At 38.0% G+C, this 18,821-nt stretch overlaps 2 protein-coding genes across 2 annotated transcripts; one reads left to right on the forward strand and one right to left on the reverse strand.

Annotated features, from left to right (window-relative positions):
- Positions 1–8,372: 8,372 nt before the first annotated feature.
- Positions 8,373–13,957, reverse strand: LOC122045821 (glutamic acid-rich protein-like). Its single transcript, XM_042606192.1, has 9 exons — positions 13,725–13,957; positions 12,503–12,608; positions 11,126–11,415; positions 10,831–10,936; positions 10,291–10,668; positions 10,139–10,218; positions 9,930–10,054; positions 9,458–9,682; positions 8,373–8,676 (listed from the first exon to the last, which is right to left on the reverse strand). The coding sequence occupies exons 1-9, from the start codon at positions 13,823–13,825 to the stop codon at positions 8,633–8,635; spliced, it is 1,455 nt and encodes a 484-aa protein (XP_042462126.1). The 5' UTR covers positions 13,826–13,957; the 3' UTR covers positions 8,373–8,632.
- A 1,604-nt stretch (positions 13,958–15,561) lies between these two features.
- LOC122049175 lies at positions 15,562–16,464 on the forward strand. The gene is made up of 3 exons (XM_042610605.1): positions 15,562–16,055; positions 16,123–16,239; positions 16,310–16,464. Exons 1-3 carry the CDS (start codon positions 15,768–15,770, stop codon positions 16,355–16,357), a joined length of 453 nt encoding a protein of 150 aa, XP_042466539.1. The 5' UTR covers positions 15,562–15,767; the 3' UTR covers positions 16,358–16,464.
- Positions 16,465–18,821: the final 2,357 nt, after the last annotated feature.

Consider the following 18,821-nt stretch of genomic DNA (forward strand, 5'->3'; position numbering starts at 1 on the left):
ATGAGACTTTTTCAAAATCTCTATGAATCATTTTTGAAAACTCTATTATACATCAAATGGGTGAGGGAATACCTTATACATATCTTGAAAATATTTAAAAGTATTCCATCATTGTTGGTGCAAAACTTAGGGATCCTTAGCAATTAAAGCCATTTATGAAGAGTTCTTTTTGTTGTATAACAAAAGGGGGAGAAGAAGGGTTTAAGTTAGAATTCTAAATCTTTTTGAATTGACCTAACTTAAACATATTTGTCAAACATCAAAAAGAGGGAGATTGTTGGTGCAATCGACCTCCAAGGTTTTAATGTCAGACAAATATGTTTAAGTATGTTTAAGTATGGAGCTTGATCAAGGGAAGTCCTAGTTAGAGGATAGGCAAGGAGAGAAATCTCGGTATATCGTGGAAGCCAGGTGGATAGGTCTGGAGGACTTGATCCCTGGGTAGCCGAATACTGAGTCATAGTTGTAGGCTAGGTAAGGGAAATCTCAGTATATCGTGGAAGCCAGGTGGATAGGTCTGGAGGACTTGATCCCTGGGTAGCCGAATACTAAGTCTTGGTGAGTGAAGCCAAGTGGAGAAAATCGTAGGGGGTGGTAACTTTAGGCAACGAGAAGTCTTAGAGGAGTGAACTCCAAGCAAGGTTGATAGGATGGTTTCCGGTCGACCGCGTGCGGTCGACCGGACCAGCGGATCTCGGTAAATCTAGGTTTAGGTTTACCATTGTATTCTGTATTACTATTATTGCTGTTGGCTAATATAGTATTGCAGGAAAAGTCTTAGTGGATCGGGCGATCAGACACTAAGCATGCAAAAGTCCAAACAGGTCTGGAGGATCAATGTTTGGCAGGTAAGTTGAGGTATGCAACTGAAGGAGCGATAGTGAGGTCATGTTCCTAAAGGGAACAACCTTAGGTCACTGATCCAACTGAAGAAACCGGGAAGGTTTCCAAGTTGAGATCAAGACAGTTCTACTGTCTATATTACTCATGCATTATATTACTGTGCTAACTTTTGTTTTGTAGGAATATTGTTTAACTCTGTTTTGCAGATTCGGCCTGATCGGTCGACCGAACAGGAGGATCGGTCGACCGAACTAGCTTGACTCAGACCAGAGATCAGTTCAGACCAAAGCGAAGCACAGTCCGATCGAAGCTTGATCGGTCGACCAAACCAGGGATCGGTCGACCGATCCAATCAGCATTAAACAAGGAAGGGAGTGGGTTCGGTCGACCGAACAATGAGATCGGTCGACCGAACCTCCAGTACACCTATAAAAAGTGCTCGAAGTCAGAAGCTCACAAGTATAATCTTGATTGACTCAAGTTCGTTTCTGCCTTGCTACTCGTGCTACAAGTTTTCATCAGCTCAGCAAGCTACTTCGTCCAAAAGCACCGACCGAGCCTCAACCTTCATTTACTACTGTCGATATATTTTGTATTGCACTTAAATTCATATAAGATAGTAGAGTTGTTACTATCTTATATCTTTGTATTTGTACGATCTGCTTCTTTCCGAAGGATTTCGGAAAGAAGGGTTTTAGTTCTTTGCCCATCGGTGCGGTCAAGGACCGCGGGCCTTCGAGTAGGAGTCGAGCTAGGCTCCGAATGAAGTAAACAATCTGTCTCTCTTTTACTTTCCGCTGTGCACGACTTTGATTTAAAAGATAAAGAAAAGTTTTAAAAAGACGCGATATTCACCCCCTCTCTTTCGCTCTAAATCGATCTATCAATTTAGGTTGATGATGTCCCCTTGAGGAGCTCATAAGGATTATTATATAAACCCTGCAGGTGAACTTAGTCCGATATGACAATAAAGTTGAGTGGTATTACTTTTGGAGATATTAATTAAGTGAGTTGTTAGTAACTCATTTAATTAGTGGATATTCGATATCTTAAACATAGGGAGAATAACACACTCATGATAAGAAGAAGCTCATATAGTAATATGGGATTGGTGCGGTAGTTCAATAATAACTCTTTAGTTGAATGAATTATTATTGATGAACTCGAGTTGGGTGTTCGGGGCGAACACGGGAATCTCAAGTTCATCGGGAGACCAAAACCAATTCCTCTTCTCGGTCCATGTCGTAGCCTCTTATTTATAAAGTCTTATATCCACCTAAACCCAACTTCCTACCCACCTTAAGGTGGTCGGCCAAGCCTAGCTTGGAGCCCAAGCTAGGGTCGGCCAAACCAAGGAGATATGGGTTCAAGTGGTGGCCGACCCTAGCTTGGAGCCCAAGCTTAGGTGGCCGGCCACAATAAAATAAAAGGGATTTTAATTTTAAAATATTTCCTTATGTGGAAGCCATGATTTAAAAGAGAGTTTTAAAATTAAATTTGACCTTTTATATTTTCTACAAAGGATTAAGAGAAATGTTTAATATCTTTCCTTATTTGTAGATTGAAAGGAAGATTTTAATTTTGGAGAAAACTTTCCTTATTAATAGAGAGATTTTAATTTATAAAAGTTTCCTTTTATAACCAACCATGAAGGGAATATTTAAAAGAGAAATTTTTATTTTAAAAATTTCCAGAAACAAATTAGGAAGTTTTAATTTTGTGTTTAAAACTTTCCTTGTTTGGAGGACTTGTAGGGGCCGACCATTAAAAGAATAAAAGGAAATTTTTAATTAAATTTTCCTTTTATTGGCAAGGAAAATAAGGAAGTTTTAATTATGTTTAAAACTTTTCTTATTTACCAAGAGCAAGGAATATAAAAGAGAGGGTAGATGTGTCTCACCTCATAACAATACATCTATTTCTCTCATCTCCTTTCCTTTGTGGTGGCCGACCCTCTCCTCTCTTCTTTTTCTCTTCTCCTTTTGTTGAGGCCAACGACACTTGGAGCTCTTATTTCATCTTGGTGGTCGGTTGCTTGTGGAGAAGAAAAAGAGAAAGAAAGCATCCCTTGGAGCTTGGTTGGTGGCTGAAGTTCTTCATCTCTAGGAGATTGTTGGTGGTCGAAACTTGCAAGGAGAAGAAGGAGGCTTGGGTGGATTCTCATCTCGGTAGATCGTCACCCACACGACGTCCGAGATAAGAAGAGGAATACGATAAAAGATCGTGAGGTCTATAAGCCACAAAGAGAGGTATAACTAGTTGTCTTGTTCCGCATCATACTAGTTTTCTTTGTATGGATTTTGAAATACCAAATATAAGAGGCTAACTATTCTAGGCTTCGAATTTATGATTCGGTTTTGTGTTTCTTTTGTTTTTCGATCTTGTGATTCGATTGTTCTTAATGGTTAAACCTAGGATTACTATAAGGAGATTAAATATTGAATTTTGTTGAAAGGCTTTGTCTAGGAAGTGGTGGATGATCCCATACCCAAGAAGACCTAGTGTCTCGCCATGTTTAATCTAGAAGCCGATCTCTGAAATAAATATTTAATCGAATTTGTAACATGGGTGGATTTGGATTAATAATGTTAAGCATCATTTGCGATCCAAGTCTAAACCTCTAAGAATAGATTAGTTGAATTTGGAATCAATAATGTTAAGTTCTGTTTGCGATTCCAAATTTAATTTCTAAAGAACACAATAGGTTGTTAGGAATGCTTCGGGACTTGTACAAAATTTTTGTACAAGGGAATCGGTACGATATTCCGAGTAGCAACCAACAATATTCTCTCCCATCACACAGTCTCTCTCCTCAATTTCTCTCTCTTCATTCTCTTCCATCACACTTTCTCTCCCATTACACACTTTTTCCTTATTTTTTCATCATACTTTCTCTCTCTTCAGTCTCTCTTACCATTCTCTCTTCATTTTCTTTCATTAAACTTTCTCTCTCTTCATTTTCTCCCATCAAACTCTGTGAGATCTCGGAAAATTTAATTAATAGGGTTAGTTGGAAAATAGCCTTATAGAATTTTTCCGGAATTTTTAGAAATTTTTTGGGAATTTTTCGGAGCTCGTACGACGGGTTTTCAGGGGATCGATCGACGTGCTCGGATAAAGCCTGTTTGGGATACCCGTTTAATTGAGGAAATGTTTTATTTATAAAATCTTTTCCTTTTTCTTTCCCCAAACGGCGACCCTGAGCCTCTCCTCACCCGAACCTTCTTCTCCCCTCTTTGCCCCGATGCGACTCTGACCTCCCTCGGTTCCTCTCGCCGCCATCGCCGATCGCCACAAGGTCAGCGCCGGCAGGGGTCTTCTTCTCCGGAGCCTCACCAAGTCAGGTTCCATAGCTACCAGCGGCCGCTTCCCTCTGCCCTTGATCGATCATGCCACCATCGATCGCCGGTAAAGATTAGGGCTCGGAGCACAGAGGTGAGGAGATATCTTCGACTCTTCTTCTTCCCTTTTCCGTGTGCAATTATGCCCTAGATCCCTTGCCCTAGATCCTTTCTGTCAGCTTCGATCAGTCATCGCGATGACAAGCTGTGCCACCAGATCGTTGCGTGGAGATGCCTTAGGGCTTTGAGGGTAGGCAATCGAATCTTCTTTCTCGCTGTGGTTGTGTTCTTGTTGCAATCCATGCCCTAGATCCATCATCAGTGCTTTGCTCTGCGGATATTTGGTGCTGGATTGTTGTTTACCCTATCAGATCTTGATCCTCTTCTCCTTGTGGCAGATTTAGGTCATGAGATTGGGTGTGTTGAATTGTTGATCTCATCTCTTGTGATCGGATTGACTTCAATGAAATGAGGATCTGTGATCGTGAAGTGGATTCAGCAGAGGTGTTCTGTAGGTTGTGAGGTTCCTTGTTCTTAATTCTAAGCTTGATCCGATTGATTCCAATGAGGACATGTTCTGTGGAATTCAAATTGTGTGCTGTGGATTGCTTTATGATCCAGCAACATATGGTTTCAACAGCAACTCGATTAGAGCAGCGAGGTCCTGTTGCTGTGATGCTGGAATTGTGATCGTAAGGGATTTCCAGCAGCATCACTTGTGGCTTTCGATTAGTGAGGTGAGTTCTTCTCTCTGTGAATTACTTAGTTGTGGATGATGTGTAGATTTAGGTATGATTTGGATTACATGATTACTAGATGGTTAGTGATTATTGTTTAGATTTATTTGGTTAGATTAATCTAATGGAATGATTAGGGTTAAGACAATTAACCCTAATCGACTATTGGATTTAATTTAGGTATTAGCTAACTAATCTAATTGGTGATTAGGGATTAGGTAACTAATCCTAATTAACCATTGGATTAATTAGATAGGATAAGGTTGTGTTTGCCCTAATTTAGTTTAGGGATTTTATTTAGCTATTCATTTGGATTTAGCTAAATAAAATATATATATTGTTTGACACAGGACTCTGATTCGAGATAGGCGTCTCGACTTCGGATTTGGATTGTACCTTCTATTTGAGGCGGGTACCCTTTGACTTATCTTTTGATAATGTCTTATGATATGTGTAGCTTATATATATTTACTAGTGGTAGATAGTAGATTATTTCTTCCCTGGTCTTAGCTAGTTGATACCTATCACATGCTTCATCTGTTAGTTGCTTTACTTCAGGATTGGATATTTTATCTCTTGCCATGTGTATATATGTTCATAGAGATGCATATCTATAGTGCTCTACTCTACTGGATTAGTTGCTTTACATGTGTGATACATGCTCTTGGATTCATGATACTTACATCATTGTTATATGTGATGTCTTTGGATTTATGCTGTTTATATCATGGTTATATATATGCGTTTACCTTTTGGGCACACACATATATGGAGGAGGCTATGTTCAGGTATGACATACTGTAGCCGCATGCACCATATTGCATGATTGCATGCTGGGCGATTGACGACTCCATTATTGTTGAGCTCGTCGGCCGGCTACATGGACCCGCACACAACGTGTTCACTGCATGGGTAGTGGCACAAGACCCAGGGTGTGTATGCTTGGTGGTGCTCCGCTAGGACGCTCATGGGTAGCGTGACAGGAGCGTGGTAGCACGCCGGAGTCCCTCCCCGTCATTGTGTACCGGGAGATGAGAGCATTGCGCTCCCTCACTATGTTTGAGGTAGGAGGATAGGTGTACTCCGACAGCATCCCATCCACTCGGTCACTCATCAGGGGTAGTGACGGCAAAGTTCACGGTTGTCACAGTTCTACCCACTCGCTCTCACCATTGTGTGTGAGATGGATGAGCATGGCAGTAGGGGTGGCCAGGACATGTCATTTGCATCATATGCACAGATTGCATTATTTATTATTGATGCATTTTGGTAATTGCATATGATTGACATGCATACAGGTTATATGCTTTTGCTCTGACTATTTTTATCTGTGTATGTTCACAATCAGTTGCACAAGCCTCGCAGGTGAGTACAGTTTATTTCAGTTATGCATTTTCTTATTATTCTTGCTATAGACTGTACTTTATGCCTATTGCTGGTTATTACAGTTTATTTCAGCTATGCATATCTGTTATACTGTTAGGAGACTGTACCGTAGGTTGTACTGTTAGGAAACTGTACTGTAGGTTGTATGGTTAGAGAACTGTACTATTGATCCTATGGTTTAGGAGACTGTACCTTAGGTTTTTACTGGTGGATATATATTGTTGTACATGTCTATTGGTTTACCTGCTGAGTTCTTGAACTCACCCCGTTGTTACTATTTTTCAGGAGAGATTCCCGTCGCTAGCCCCTTGGTCGCGAGGATTTCTAGATATCGTTTTCTGTATTCGCTTTTATACGTATACTTGTGATGTGGGTTTGTATTGTGGACTTTACATTGAACATTCGGGTTTGCTACTTTTGTTTTCCGCTGCGGTTGTATTTTCATTACTTCGTGGATTGGTTTTCTTCGTTGTAGTGGAGTAGGCTGTTTACATATATCTTCGAGATTCTATATCGTCTTTCCTTATTAAACTGCGTGGTTTGTTTCTTATTTGTATTGTATTGTTCCGGCCGTGTGTGGCCGAGGTATAGATATATGTATTCTGGATTCGTATTGTCACCCGTACAGGGGAGATGCTGCCGAAATTTCTTCGGACAGGGACTACCTAGGGCGTGACAAACTCTCTCTCTCAATCTCTCTTACCATTCTCTCTTCATTTTCTCTTATCACACTTTCTCTCTCTTTATTTTCTCCCATTATACTCTCTTTTCTCATTTTCTCTAATCATACTTTCTCTCTCATCATATTTTCTCTCTCCTCAATCTCTCATTTTATCCTATCATACTTTCTCTCTCTTCATTTTTCCTATCACTCTTTCTCTCTCAACCTACTTTCTCTCTCCTTAATTTTTCAATTTCTCTCATCATACTTTCTATCTCTTCTTTTTTTCCCATCACTCTTTCTCTTTTAGCGCACTTTCTCTCTCATCATACTTTTTCTCTTCTCAATCTCTCATATCATGCACTCTCTCCTCATTTTCTCTCATCATACTTTCTCTCTCTTCATTTTTTCCATCACACATTCTCTCTCATCACACATTCTCTCTCATCATTCTCTCTCACCATATGTTTCTCTCACATTCAACTTTTTCTCCTATCTAATTTTTTCTCTTATTTTTCTTTAAGGGTAAAAAAGGAAATTTAGGTTCATTCCGATTGAAAATATTCAATTAACCAAACATTATTTTTAAAAATAATACACAAACTCATAATCATTTCCATTCCGTAATACTTATTCTCATTATGCTTCTAGAAGAGAACCAAACTAAGTTTTAAAATTTCCAAAACATCAACTCTTTCCCGTTATACCCCACATTCAATTTTTTTTCTTTGAATGCTCGAATTTTTTTGCAACCTTTGAAAAAGGTTTACTATTCTCAATTTACATAATCGAATTTAGATTTAAAGACATTAATGCATTAAAAAAACCCTCTAAAAATATATTAATTTTTATTCTCAATTTACATAGTCAGATTTAAGGCATTAATACATTAAAAAAACTTCTAAAAGTATATTAATTTTTATTTAAAGTGATACGAAATTATTTAGGTCCATCCATCAATGTCACATAAAATTGGCTGATAGGCCTGCACCTCGTAAAAATTTTAAAAAAATTTAATCAGGGAAGTACTAAAAATTTATTGCTGATATTGATGAATGAGTATCATTAATCATTGACCTTATAGTAAAATAGTAACAAATTTTATAAGTCATTACAAAGACCATATCATTTGTATCGTATTATCAAAGACAAAAATAGTCTTCCAAGCTAGGCGAATCAAGTAGATCGAGCAACCAAAACGCACCATAGAGCATGTTGGACTAATAGGCAGACCATTCGAACTAAACACTTGCGAAATATATTTCCGAGAACAGTCAGTCTCTGAGCAAACATGAGGTAGTCAGATGTTATCACGGCAGAGTAGCTTAAAGCACCAGAGGCTATTGATTTTGTTGCATTCAGAGTCCGTAACAACAATCACTAGGTGAACCTATTCGATGCAAGTATCGAACAACAGCGTCAAATGTCACTATCTCAAACCAATTTAGAGCTAAACATATATCCGAAATAACCGATGGAATATGGCCTGGACTAAGCTTACACATGTTAGCAGAATAAGGTATGCTAACTATCCTTATGACAAGAGTAATCTAGTTTGCTAACCAACACTGACACAATTCAGACATCAAGCATAATGAATTGACGAGATGACCGATTCAATTATATATTACATGAGGACTTTGAGCGTGCTCAGACACCATCAGTCAATCACTTTCTTCTTCATCTTCTTCATCATCTTCTTCCTCGCCTGCAAAGAAATCAATAATGATGCGGGAGCGGGATAATGCTTCTTAAACAGTTAGAGGAATAGAATAACACTATAATATGCCAAGAAAATGAGAAGCCAAGGTATAAATTAAAAAAAAAAAAAAAAAGACTAGGCAAGCCAGTCTAGTAGGTGCTCGGCAATGACTAAGAGAGGATGATAGAAAATCCTTTTTTTTCCTTTCTTGAATTAGTGTTTCGATATTGATGGCTTGATACTGCTTGAACTTAACTAAAAACAAGTATAAAGAAACTCAAAACAAAGAACTATGTGGAGTCAAACTCAGTTAATATCAGAGAACTAGAGTCTGAAGACTCAGACCATGAGAAAATTTATTGGTGTCAACAGGGTGGAATGTTCTAGATGGGAATTGGGGCAAAGGAAGGAGATTTTGGCAACAAGAAACAAAGGGTAGTCAGACATTGACGGAGTCATTCAAGAAAGCACAAGGAAGAAAGAACGAGCACAATTCACATGGTCCAATCAACAATTAACTTCCCTAACAATATAGAAACCCTAAGAGACATATTTTGCTCAATTTTCAGTCAACAATTTTTTTTTAATACACATACTAATTCAAGAGTTTTAAAATACTTAGTGGCCAGGAAGACCGACCACCAGCAAGGAGAATCTTTGTAGGGAACTGTAACTAAATTGTTGCATCAATTGTGTTAGTTAGCTTCATTTCACTGGAAAAAAAAAAGTCATATCGCTGGTACACTCAGATAATTCAAGCCTTTTGGTTATAATGAGAAACATTTACCTTCCTCAGGGTCTTCGCTTCCTGAACCGTCATCCTCATTTTCATCTGTGTTTTCTTCATTTTCTTCGTCTTCTTCATCGCTCTCGCTCTCAACTTCTATTTTCGGTTTTGGTGGAGGAATGTAGCTTGACGTCGTTCTCCGTCGGGAGCTTGAGACAATGTTACTCATATCAATGCCTTCCAATTCCCTTGCTCTTTCCTTTTTCCTTTTTATAGCTTTAATTTCTAGGAGAGAAATTAAACAAAGAAACTAAGAGTAAGTTGGAAATTCAACCAGAAAAATTCCAAATTCAATCAGTAAAATGACATGAAAATATTGTCGACCAAGATATAGCTGCAAAGATTGATGAGATAAACAACAATATAACCACTATGCACCAAAGTTCTAGGCAGTCGCAGTGCATATAAATAATGAACCAATACTAAAATCTCCAAGCAAGTAATGATCTCCGAGTACTAAAGGATCAAGCACCTTTTTCAGAAGGATTAGTAGTTAATCCTTCTTTTTTAAGAATTTGCTCTAACTCCTTTATTAGAGAAGCTTCACGTTTACTTTCTGACACCTGTTTAGCCTTCCTATACACAGTCGGTGGGACACTAGCGAAAGCAAAATAAAATCATCATTAAGGTAGTTGATAATCTAAAAAAAAATTGGTAAAGTAAAACTACACATTCATATACCTCATTCCGCAAGACTTAATTATTGACTTCAGCTGCTCAACTCGTTTCCCATATACTTGCACTGGCTTCTCTTGTTTCTTCTGTAGTTCATAAAATTAGTATGCTCTGGTACATTAAAAACCATCATGCAGCAGAATGAAATGTAGTAGAACCTTGGCATCTCCTTTAGATGTATGAGAATGACTATCCTGAGAGGAGTTTCCACCATCATCTTCAGAACTATTCCCTGAATTTTGTTCTGCAGCCTTTCCTTCACTGGAATTAGGTGACTTGTCATCCTCTTTAGATTTTTTCAACCTTTTGGGGCCCTTTTTTCCTGCTTTATCTTTTCCAATTAAACTCTTGTTCAGTCTGATTTCTTCATCTTCCTCGTCCTCAGTAACAGAGTCATTGTTATTTGAAGAATCCGACTCATGGCGAGTTCTTTTAATTCCTTTCTCAGGTTTTTTCTCACCCCCCTTTTGAGAAACTTTCTTAGGCTGCTTCTTGACACCGTTGGTTGGTTTCACATCTGCAGGAATCTGTAATACCTGGCAAAGAAAATTTTATGTAAAAGTTCAGTTAAAACTGATTAAAAAAAAAAAAAATAGACCAACTCATACAACTCAGTTTTTTTTTCAGTTAAAACTGATACAAAAAAAAAAATTTAACTCGAAGCTAACAAATAGCTAACCGAATAAAGTTCAACTAACCTTATCCAACTCATTGGTGATAAAACTTTTGTAGGCATCCAAAGCTTTCGTCTTAAGCTTAAGATCTTCTTCCAATGTTCGACGAACTTCTGCTAAAGAAATAGACCTGAACAAGTCATACCAAAACAGCATCATCTGCTTGGTCATTACAAAAGCATAATAAAACCCTCAAATTAATTCTACAATGGGTTACCCGAAAAAAAGGCTCATCTTATTTGCATACCATAAAAAGGCATATTATAGTTTTATCTAACAAATTATTGTCAACGGTTGAGAATGTCTTTATTTTACTTACATACAATACTCTCTAAAGTAGTCAGCTCTATTTTCGATTGCTTTCCTTATTTTCTCTTCATCTACATCATCATTTTCAGAATCTTGATCATGTGCTATCCGATGATCCAAAGCTTCCTTATTTGCAGTTGTTGGAGAACCTTCTATTTGTTTATTGAAGCCAGAACCATCCTTTCTGGATTCTGATGGTGGTTGATTCTCTTCAGATAGTGACTTTTCTTCTTTGGGCGACTGAGTAGAAGTTGCCCCCGAGGTTTTGGGTAAGTTCTCGTCACTAGCACCATAAAAGCACTAGCTCCAACCAAATCAAAGTGAAATAGTGCAATATTTTGGATAAGTTATGAGGAAAAGTAATGGAGAAATGAAATAACCATCAAAGTAAGAAAATGAAAGAAATAGAACATGACAAATCCTAGTTGTTACAGAGATAATAAAATTATAAATGAACTAATCTGCAAGTAGAACATTTAAGGACACTTGTCTTCTATTAGTTAAATTGTATTCTAGAAAATCATCCTTTATTTTGGCAGTTGCAGATATTATTCAAATTAAACAAAAGGCAAAATGCTGTTAATCATTGCATGGTGATGTTCTAACGAACCTCTACTCACACCAATATTTCCATACTTACATCCTCTATTTCCATCTAGAAACATAATCCTAGACCCAAAAAAGGCCTGCACAATTTCAAATGAGAATTATGTGAAGCATTTTGTTGTGGGATTCAAAATCAAAACCAAAGATATTCAGCCCCAAAACAGGAAAAAGTTCAAGCAAAATATCCTGCAACACTCTTTTATTAAATTTCTAAAAATTTAAAAAAGAAATTGCATTTTATTTGGGTACAGTTACAAAAGATCTAGCTGGTTGATCAATGGTATGGAAAAAACAATTATCTTGGTGCAGATAGTAAATCCTTAAAACAACATGCAATAATAGACTGGAATTTGTATCCACATATTCTAGATCTTTGTTACCACCTACCCACAACAACTTCTACAGGAGAATAAAAATCTTTAACACAACGCAAATGTTGTTTACATATAATGCCGTTAGACAGCTGGTTCATGACATGCTATCTATGGATCCTAAAACCTAAAATTCAATGTCTTGTTCTAACTGCCTTTCTATTCATCTTTAGCAAAAGAAGTTGCTCAGACATGAAACAGCAGTTTTATGCTAGTCCAACTAAATACACCAACTAGAAATGCATCCTCAAATTGACAAAATCACAAAGTGAAAAAGGTCATACAAGCCACAGAAGTGGGAAAAGAAAGTGAAAAAAACACAAGCATCAGTTCATCATGAATAGCTGATAATAAGTACATGATGCATTAGATTTTATAAATCTATAGGCACAGCTTGGCTGGTGGGATACCTCATCTAAACATTGCTTTATGAACCTTTTATGAGCATCCAATGAAAATGTTTTCATCCCCAAGTCCTTCTCTAGGGCTCTTCGAACACCTTCTAGTGTCAAAGTGCTGGAACAAATACAATTGTCAGGGCGATTAAAACTTCTTCATGGGACAAATACAATTGATTAGAACAGATGATGGAACCTAGAAAGGTAAAAATACATGCCATGCATTATAAGCAATGGTATTTTTTATGAGGATGTGAAGTGATTTGATTTGATAAGTTACCACAATTTACACAGAAAAAAACAACTAAACTTAATACAGCCTATGACACGAGGACAGTGAAACATAATAATAATTCATAAAACTAAAATAGAAGCAACATAGGTCAAATATGACCGATCCATATTGACACGCGACAATACAGCAGCATAGTGAAGTTGCATGCTCACTGACAAAAGAATTAGGTTGACCACCTAACAAGAACTGTGAATATAGCTTCCAGAGGTATGCTCTGGTCAGTCTTCTGCAAATGACAGCAAAGTAGATCGGATCAAAACAAAGTCAATATCATAGAAAAAAAAAGAAATTGGAACAGTTACTTCCATGCGTGATACAGTCGCACGGATTTCTTTCCAAGTTCTAGACCATTTTCAAGTATAGTGTATAGTGACTTTGAAGATAACAAAGCACACTGGCCTACTCATAGTTGCATTTCTTCTTCAACATAGTTTTGAGAATGCATGCACATGCTCACCTTGTGGCTCAAATTCCTTTGATATCGAACCATATATCAACTGATGCGTTTTATGTCTGCAGCTAGCGTACTAATCATCATTCTCATCTATGGTTTGCTATTTCGTTAGTAAACAGATTCTCTATGAAAAATAGACCAACCATAAATTTTAAGGAGATTCCAAAATCTCATCTATTCTTAAGATCTCTTGCAATTCAGAGCAAGTAAATAGAAACCATGTTGAGTAGTGAATTAATTGCAATAAATCATAAGAAAATTATAATTTACTTCTTACAAACCTCCATTTCAACTGAAAAGGTATTGCTCATTCTAACGATCAAGTATAGTAGCAGTCACAACGAATTAGAGAAAACTTGTTTTTCACGTGTGAATGACAGCTAAACAAAAACAGACATTTCGGCGATGTTTCCGTAGCGCAAGGCAGCGCGAGAGCAGGCATGGGGAAAATAAATGAAAAAGAGAAAGGGATTGCGTCATCTCACTCGGCTCGCTCCTTGAAGTCGCTCACGCGCGCTCTCATCGCGCGGGATATCTCCGCCTCGACGCCTTCCTTCTCGTTCGCCTCATCCAGATCTCCCTCCATTGCCTCTCGTTAGAGAACACGGAGCGGGGCAGCGAAGGCCACAGCGTGAGAGCAGAGGGGGATGCGGTTAGGCGATCCCAAGTGGAACCCTAGAAGGTACGACGCGATTCTGACTCGCCGGTTCCCCGAGTCCGTTTTAACTCGGTGGGTCAATACTAAACTCGTAGCCGCCTCATTTGAGTCAGGCACGGACATGGACCCGGTTGTCCGAGTCTCCAACCACATATTTTACTAACCTATTTAAAATTTATTTATTTTTTGTTTTATAAAAATATTAACTGTTATTAATAAATATGTTTTTTTATTGTCTAATATTTATTTTAAAATCTTTTAGATTTTATTAATCTTTATATTTTTTAAAACAAATTAAACATCTAATTATTAAAAATAATAATAACCGAGCTTGAGGCTGAGCATGAGCATAATTCATATTTTGCCCGGGTGTGACATGATAAGGCAGTTTTAACAGGCGGCTAGAGTTCGATCCCAAGAGTAATTCTGTCATATTATTTTTTCTAAGATTTTTATTCTCCGTCCTGATCTAAGGATAGATGCTGAGCGAATCATTTTTTATCATATTATAATTTTCTTCCTCGTCGCATGATAGAAAAAAAGAAAAAAAAATGATAATCCCAGTTAGTCTCATTGATTATTTCTGAAGGTGATCGTTTCGATCCTACATAAGTTTTCCATTGATTATTAGGATAAATCGGGAAGCGCACGCGACGATCAGCCTAGAAGGTCAACATCTTTTAATTACGCTCCCAATTTGAAAAAAAAATTCTTATAATTATGTTATAATTGGGGTTTGAATCACGGATATCTAAATGATAATCTGAATATCCTATCGTAATATTATAATTATAGGGATCGCATGATAAAAAAACAAGAGATTTTATTTACAGTGGTATCGACTGTTCTTCCCTTCCATCTAGACTTTGACTAATTCCTGATGAGTTATGACATAATTTTAAAGCAATGAAATCTTGCTAGTTTTATTTTCTGTCTTTCAAATATTTGTTGCCCTAATAGCATTCAACGCTTTCTTTATTTGTTGGGAAGGACGGAAATAACAATTTTAAAAAATAATCAAATAAAAAAAATATCAAAATTTATTTTATAAAGAAAATAGTCACTCATCTGTTTTTTTTTTACCGTTTATTATACAGGCATAGACTGATGAATTTTAAAATTCATCAGCAAATATTCTTTAGATATTTTTTTCTACCTAAATCGGATGGGACTAAATTTCCTTCCTCCCTCATCTTGTGCCCATCGAATCTCTCTCAACAGCGTTCGCGACTGCAAGAGACATCAGAAAAAAAATTTAAGATTAAAATTATTCAAATTCTCTAAAAAAAATTTAAATAATATTTTTTAAATTTACAATTAGGTTGTCATAAGTTTCATCATATAATTAATTATAGATATTTGGACGAGTTTTAAATTAATATAATGTGTGTCATGTTCGACTCAAGTAAAATATTATACTCTCTTAAAATTTAAAATTTAATATTAATATTGACGTTTATTATAACTGTACAATAGTTATGAGTTTATAGTTGTTAAAACATACTCGGCTAATTTAGGATTTAGACAGAGAAGCAAAATTAAAGTGACACGTGATTTTGATAATTCATAAAATAAGGGCCAAATTTTGTTTCTTTTGCCTTTTTTGTTTTTTTTTTCCGCTTCAATTCCTTTCCTTCTTCGATCCAGACCAGGAGTAAACAGAGCATTAATTGAATTCTTTAGGCCAAATTTTTGCCGGCAACAGTTCCGTCCAAAAAGTTCTTCATGAACTCCAAAGCGGCGGCCCCTCTCAACCTCGACGAAGCTACAGATAAAAGACAGCCCTTCGAAGGCCAATTCCACCGACGGCCGTTTTTAAACCTCGTCTCCGACCTCGACTCCCAAACCCCCTTCCGTTCCGTTAGGTCAAATGGATAACCGCAAAGAGAAGAGGAAACCCCAACGCGGCGGCGCCGCCGCCACAGGAGTCATCATCGTCCAGGTGTTCGAGGAAAAGCCCGCGGCGATGCCGAGAACCAGCGACGCCGCGCTTCTCCTTCGTCGCCCGGCCGCCGGCGACCACCTACTCGGCTACGACCGCAGGCAGCTGCTGCTCGCTTACACCCGCCAGCTCCGGCGGATCCACGCCGAGCAGGGCTCCTCCGCGGCTCCCACCTGGGCCAATTGGAAAGCCGGGCTCTTGCACGCCGATCGTCGGGTACGATCGATCGCCATCCATTGACTCGTTGCGTGATCGCTTCTGCTAATGAAGTTACCATTTTTAGATACCGATGAAGAGGAATCCTCCGTCGTGGATTCATCGACTTTGGGGCAGGATCAGAAGGCGGCGAGGTGAGGCGGCGGCGACGCCTTCGCTGGCGACGGCGGCCGCTAAAGAGAATGTAACTGGTTTTCCCCAGCAATTTCAATGTTTTTTTTTCCTGAATTTTGACGGAGAAGTTGGATTTGCAGGGGAAGTGGAGACGCGCAACGGGAATGATTTCAAGGCTGTGGAAATGAGAGTTCCTGAAATCGATTGAATTTTTTTGTTTTTTTTGTTTTTTTGTTGTAAACTAAAGATTTTGTGTTGATTTTCTTTTCTTTTATTAGTAATAATAGAATCCATGTTCCTCCCTATTTTTAGTATGTTTAAGCTTAAATAGCGAATAGATTAAAGATATAATTTCAAAAGGAGCAAACAATTAACAGTCTACCAATTGAAGAATTAGTAATCATGTTTGATCCTGTGGATGAAGAGATGGTGCACTGGCTGGAGGCTCAGGTAAATAGTTTATTGATGAGTAGTTGACTCTCTGATATGGGATGAAGCTTTTCAAAGATCTTGCGTAGAAATAGACGATCCAATGAAGTATTAGTGACTAAGGACATAGAAGGAGTCCCTGACAAGACCCTCCGACGTTCAAATCAGTCTCGTTTCTCGACAAGTGGAAGAACAATATAGAATGTGCAAATAAAAGTTTCAGATGCAAAAATTACGTATCTTACCAATGGAGAGAACTCTCTTTTTATACCACCTCCCAAACCTCTGTCATCATGAGATGACTTCATACGTCAGAGTTTGTTAGGTTGTTCCTTGAAGAATTTTCGAGGAATCTTTTTTCTACCCCCATATGTACCTCTTTTGTCATTTATAACTTAAACCTTCTCTGAAGTCATTGGAGGCGGATGTCGTTATAAATGAATCACCAATGGCAAATAGGATAACCTCTGAAGGGGGTTCCAAAAGAATATTTCCCAATAATTATGGCAGACTGTTAAAATGTATCTGTTGCTTGTCTGCTGAATGTATCTCAACCGGTCCACGAGGCTGTGCCACATTGCTTGTCATTGTATCAATCTGATCTATCATATGTTAAATGATGCAAAGATCTATTCAGGGACTAATATAGTACCCACAGTATGCCAAAGATTTATTCAAGAAGTCATGTGATAGATCATATATGCTAGAGCTTTATTTTAGGGATAATGTGACATTAGTTAACTTAAACTTTGCCAACCTTTGCGTGACCGAGCGGATATGTAGAGTTTCATAAAGATAAATGTCTTTAAGCCGTCCGGTCTTAGCCCGACTGGGTGTACACAAAAATCCTTATGCTTGACCGGTCTTTATCCAGTCAGTCTTTTATTAAGAGATTTATAAGTCTACGTGTCTTTAAACCCGCTCGGGCTTTACCTGACCGGGCGTACATAGAGAGTCTTATGTTCGATCGACCTTTATCCGACCAGTTTTATACTAAGAGTCTTCTGAGGCCAAGTGTCCTTAAGCCCCTCTAGGCTTTGCTAGGCCGAGCGTACACAAAGAGCCTTATGTTCGACCGGCCTTTATCCGACCGGTCTTATACTAAGAGCTTTATGAGGCTAAGTGTCCTTAAGCTCGTCCGAGCGTAATAAAGAGCTTTATGTTCGGCCGGCTTTTATCTAGCCAGTCTTATACTGAGAGCTTTATAAGGCTAAGTGTTCTTAAGTCCGCCCGGGCTTTGCCCGTCCGAGTGTACACAAAGAGCCTTTGTTTGAGCGACCTTTATCCGGTCGGCCTTATACTAAGAGCTTTATGAGGCTAAGCATTCTTAAGCCCGCCCGGGCTTTGCCCGACTGGGTGTACACGGAGTCTTATGTTTGACTAGTCTTTATCAAGCCAACCTTATACTAAGAGCTTTATGAGGCTAAGTATCCTTAAGCCCGTCCGGATTTTATTCGATCCGACGTACATATAGATCTTTATGTTTGATCGGCCTATATTCAGCCGGTCTTATACTAAAGATTTCAAGGCTGTGGAAATGAGAGTTCATGAAATCGATTCAATTTTTTTGTTTTTTTGGTTGTAAACTAAAGATTTTGTGTTGATTTTCTTTTCTTTTATTAGTAATAATAGAATCCATGTTCCTCTCTATTTTTAGTATGTTTAAGCTTAAACAGCGAATAGATTAAAGATATAATTTCAAAAGGGGCAAACAATTAACAGTCTACCAATTGAAGAATTAATAATCATGTTTGATCATGTGGTTAAAGAGATGGTGCTGGCCGCTAGCTGAGGTGAATAGTTTGTTGATTAGTAGTTGACTCTTTGATATTGGATGAAGCTTTTCAAAGATCCTGCGTATAAATGATGATCCAACGAAGTATTAGTGATTAAGGACAGAGAGGAGTCCCTGGCAAGATCTTTCGACGTTCAAATTAGTCCCATTTCTCGGCAAGTGGAAGAACAGTAGAGAATGTGTAAATGAAAGTTTCAGATGCAAAAATTATGTATCTTACCAATGGAGAAGACCTCCCTTTTTATACTACCTCCCAAACCTCTGTCATCATGAGGTGACTTCATATGTCAGAGTTTGTTAGGTTGTTCCTTGAAAAGTTTCTGACGAATATTTTTTCTACCCCCAGATGTACATCTTTTATCGTTTATAACTTAAACCTTCTCTGAAGTCGTTGGAGGAGGATGTCGTTATAAATGAATCACCAATGA

The sequence above is a fragment of the Zingiber officinale genome, chromosome 2B (assembly GCF_018446385.1).
Source record: "Zingiber officinale cultivar Zhangliang chromosome 2B, Zo_v1.1, whole genome shotgun sequence".
Classification (NCBI taxonomy): domain Eukaryota; kingdom Viridiplantae; phylum Streptophyta; class Magnoliopsida; order Zingiberales; family Zingiberaceae; genus Zingiber; species Zingiber officinale.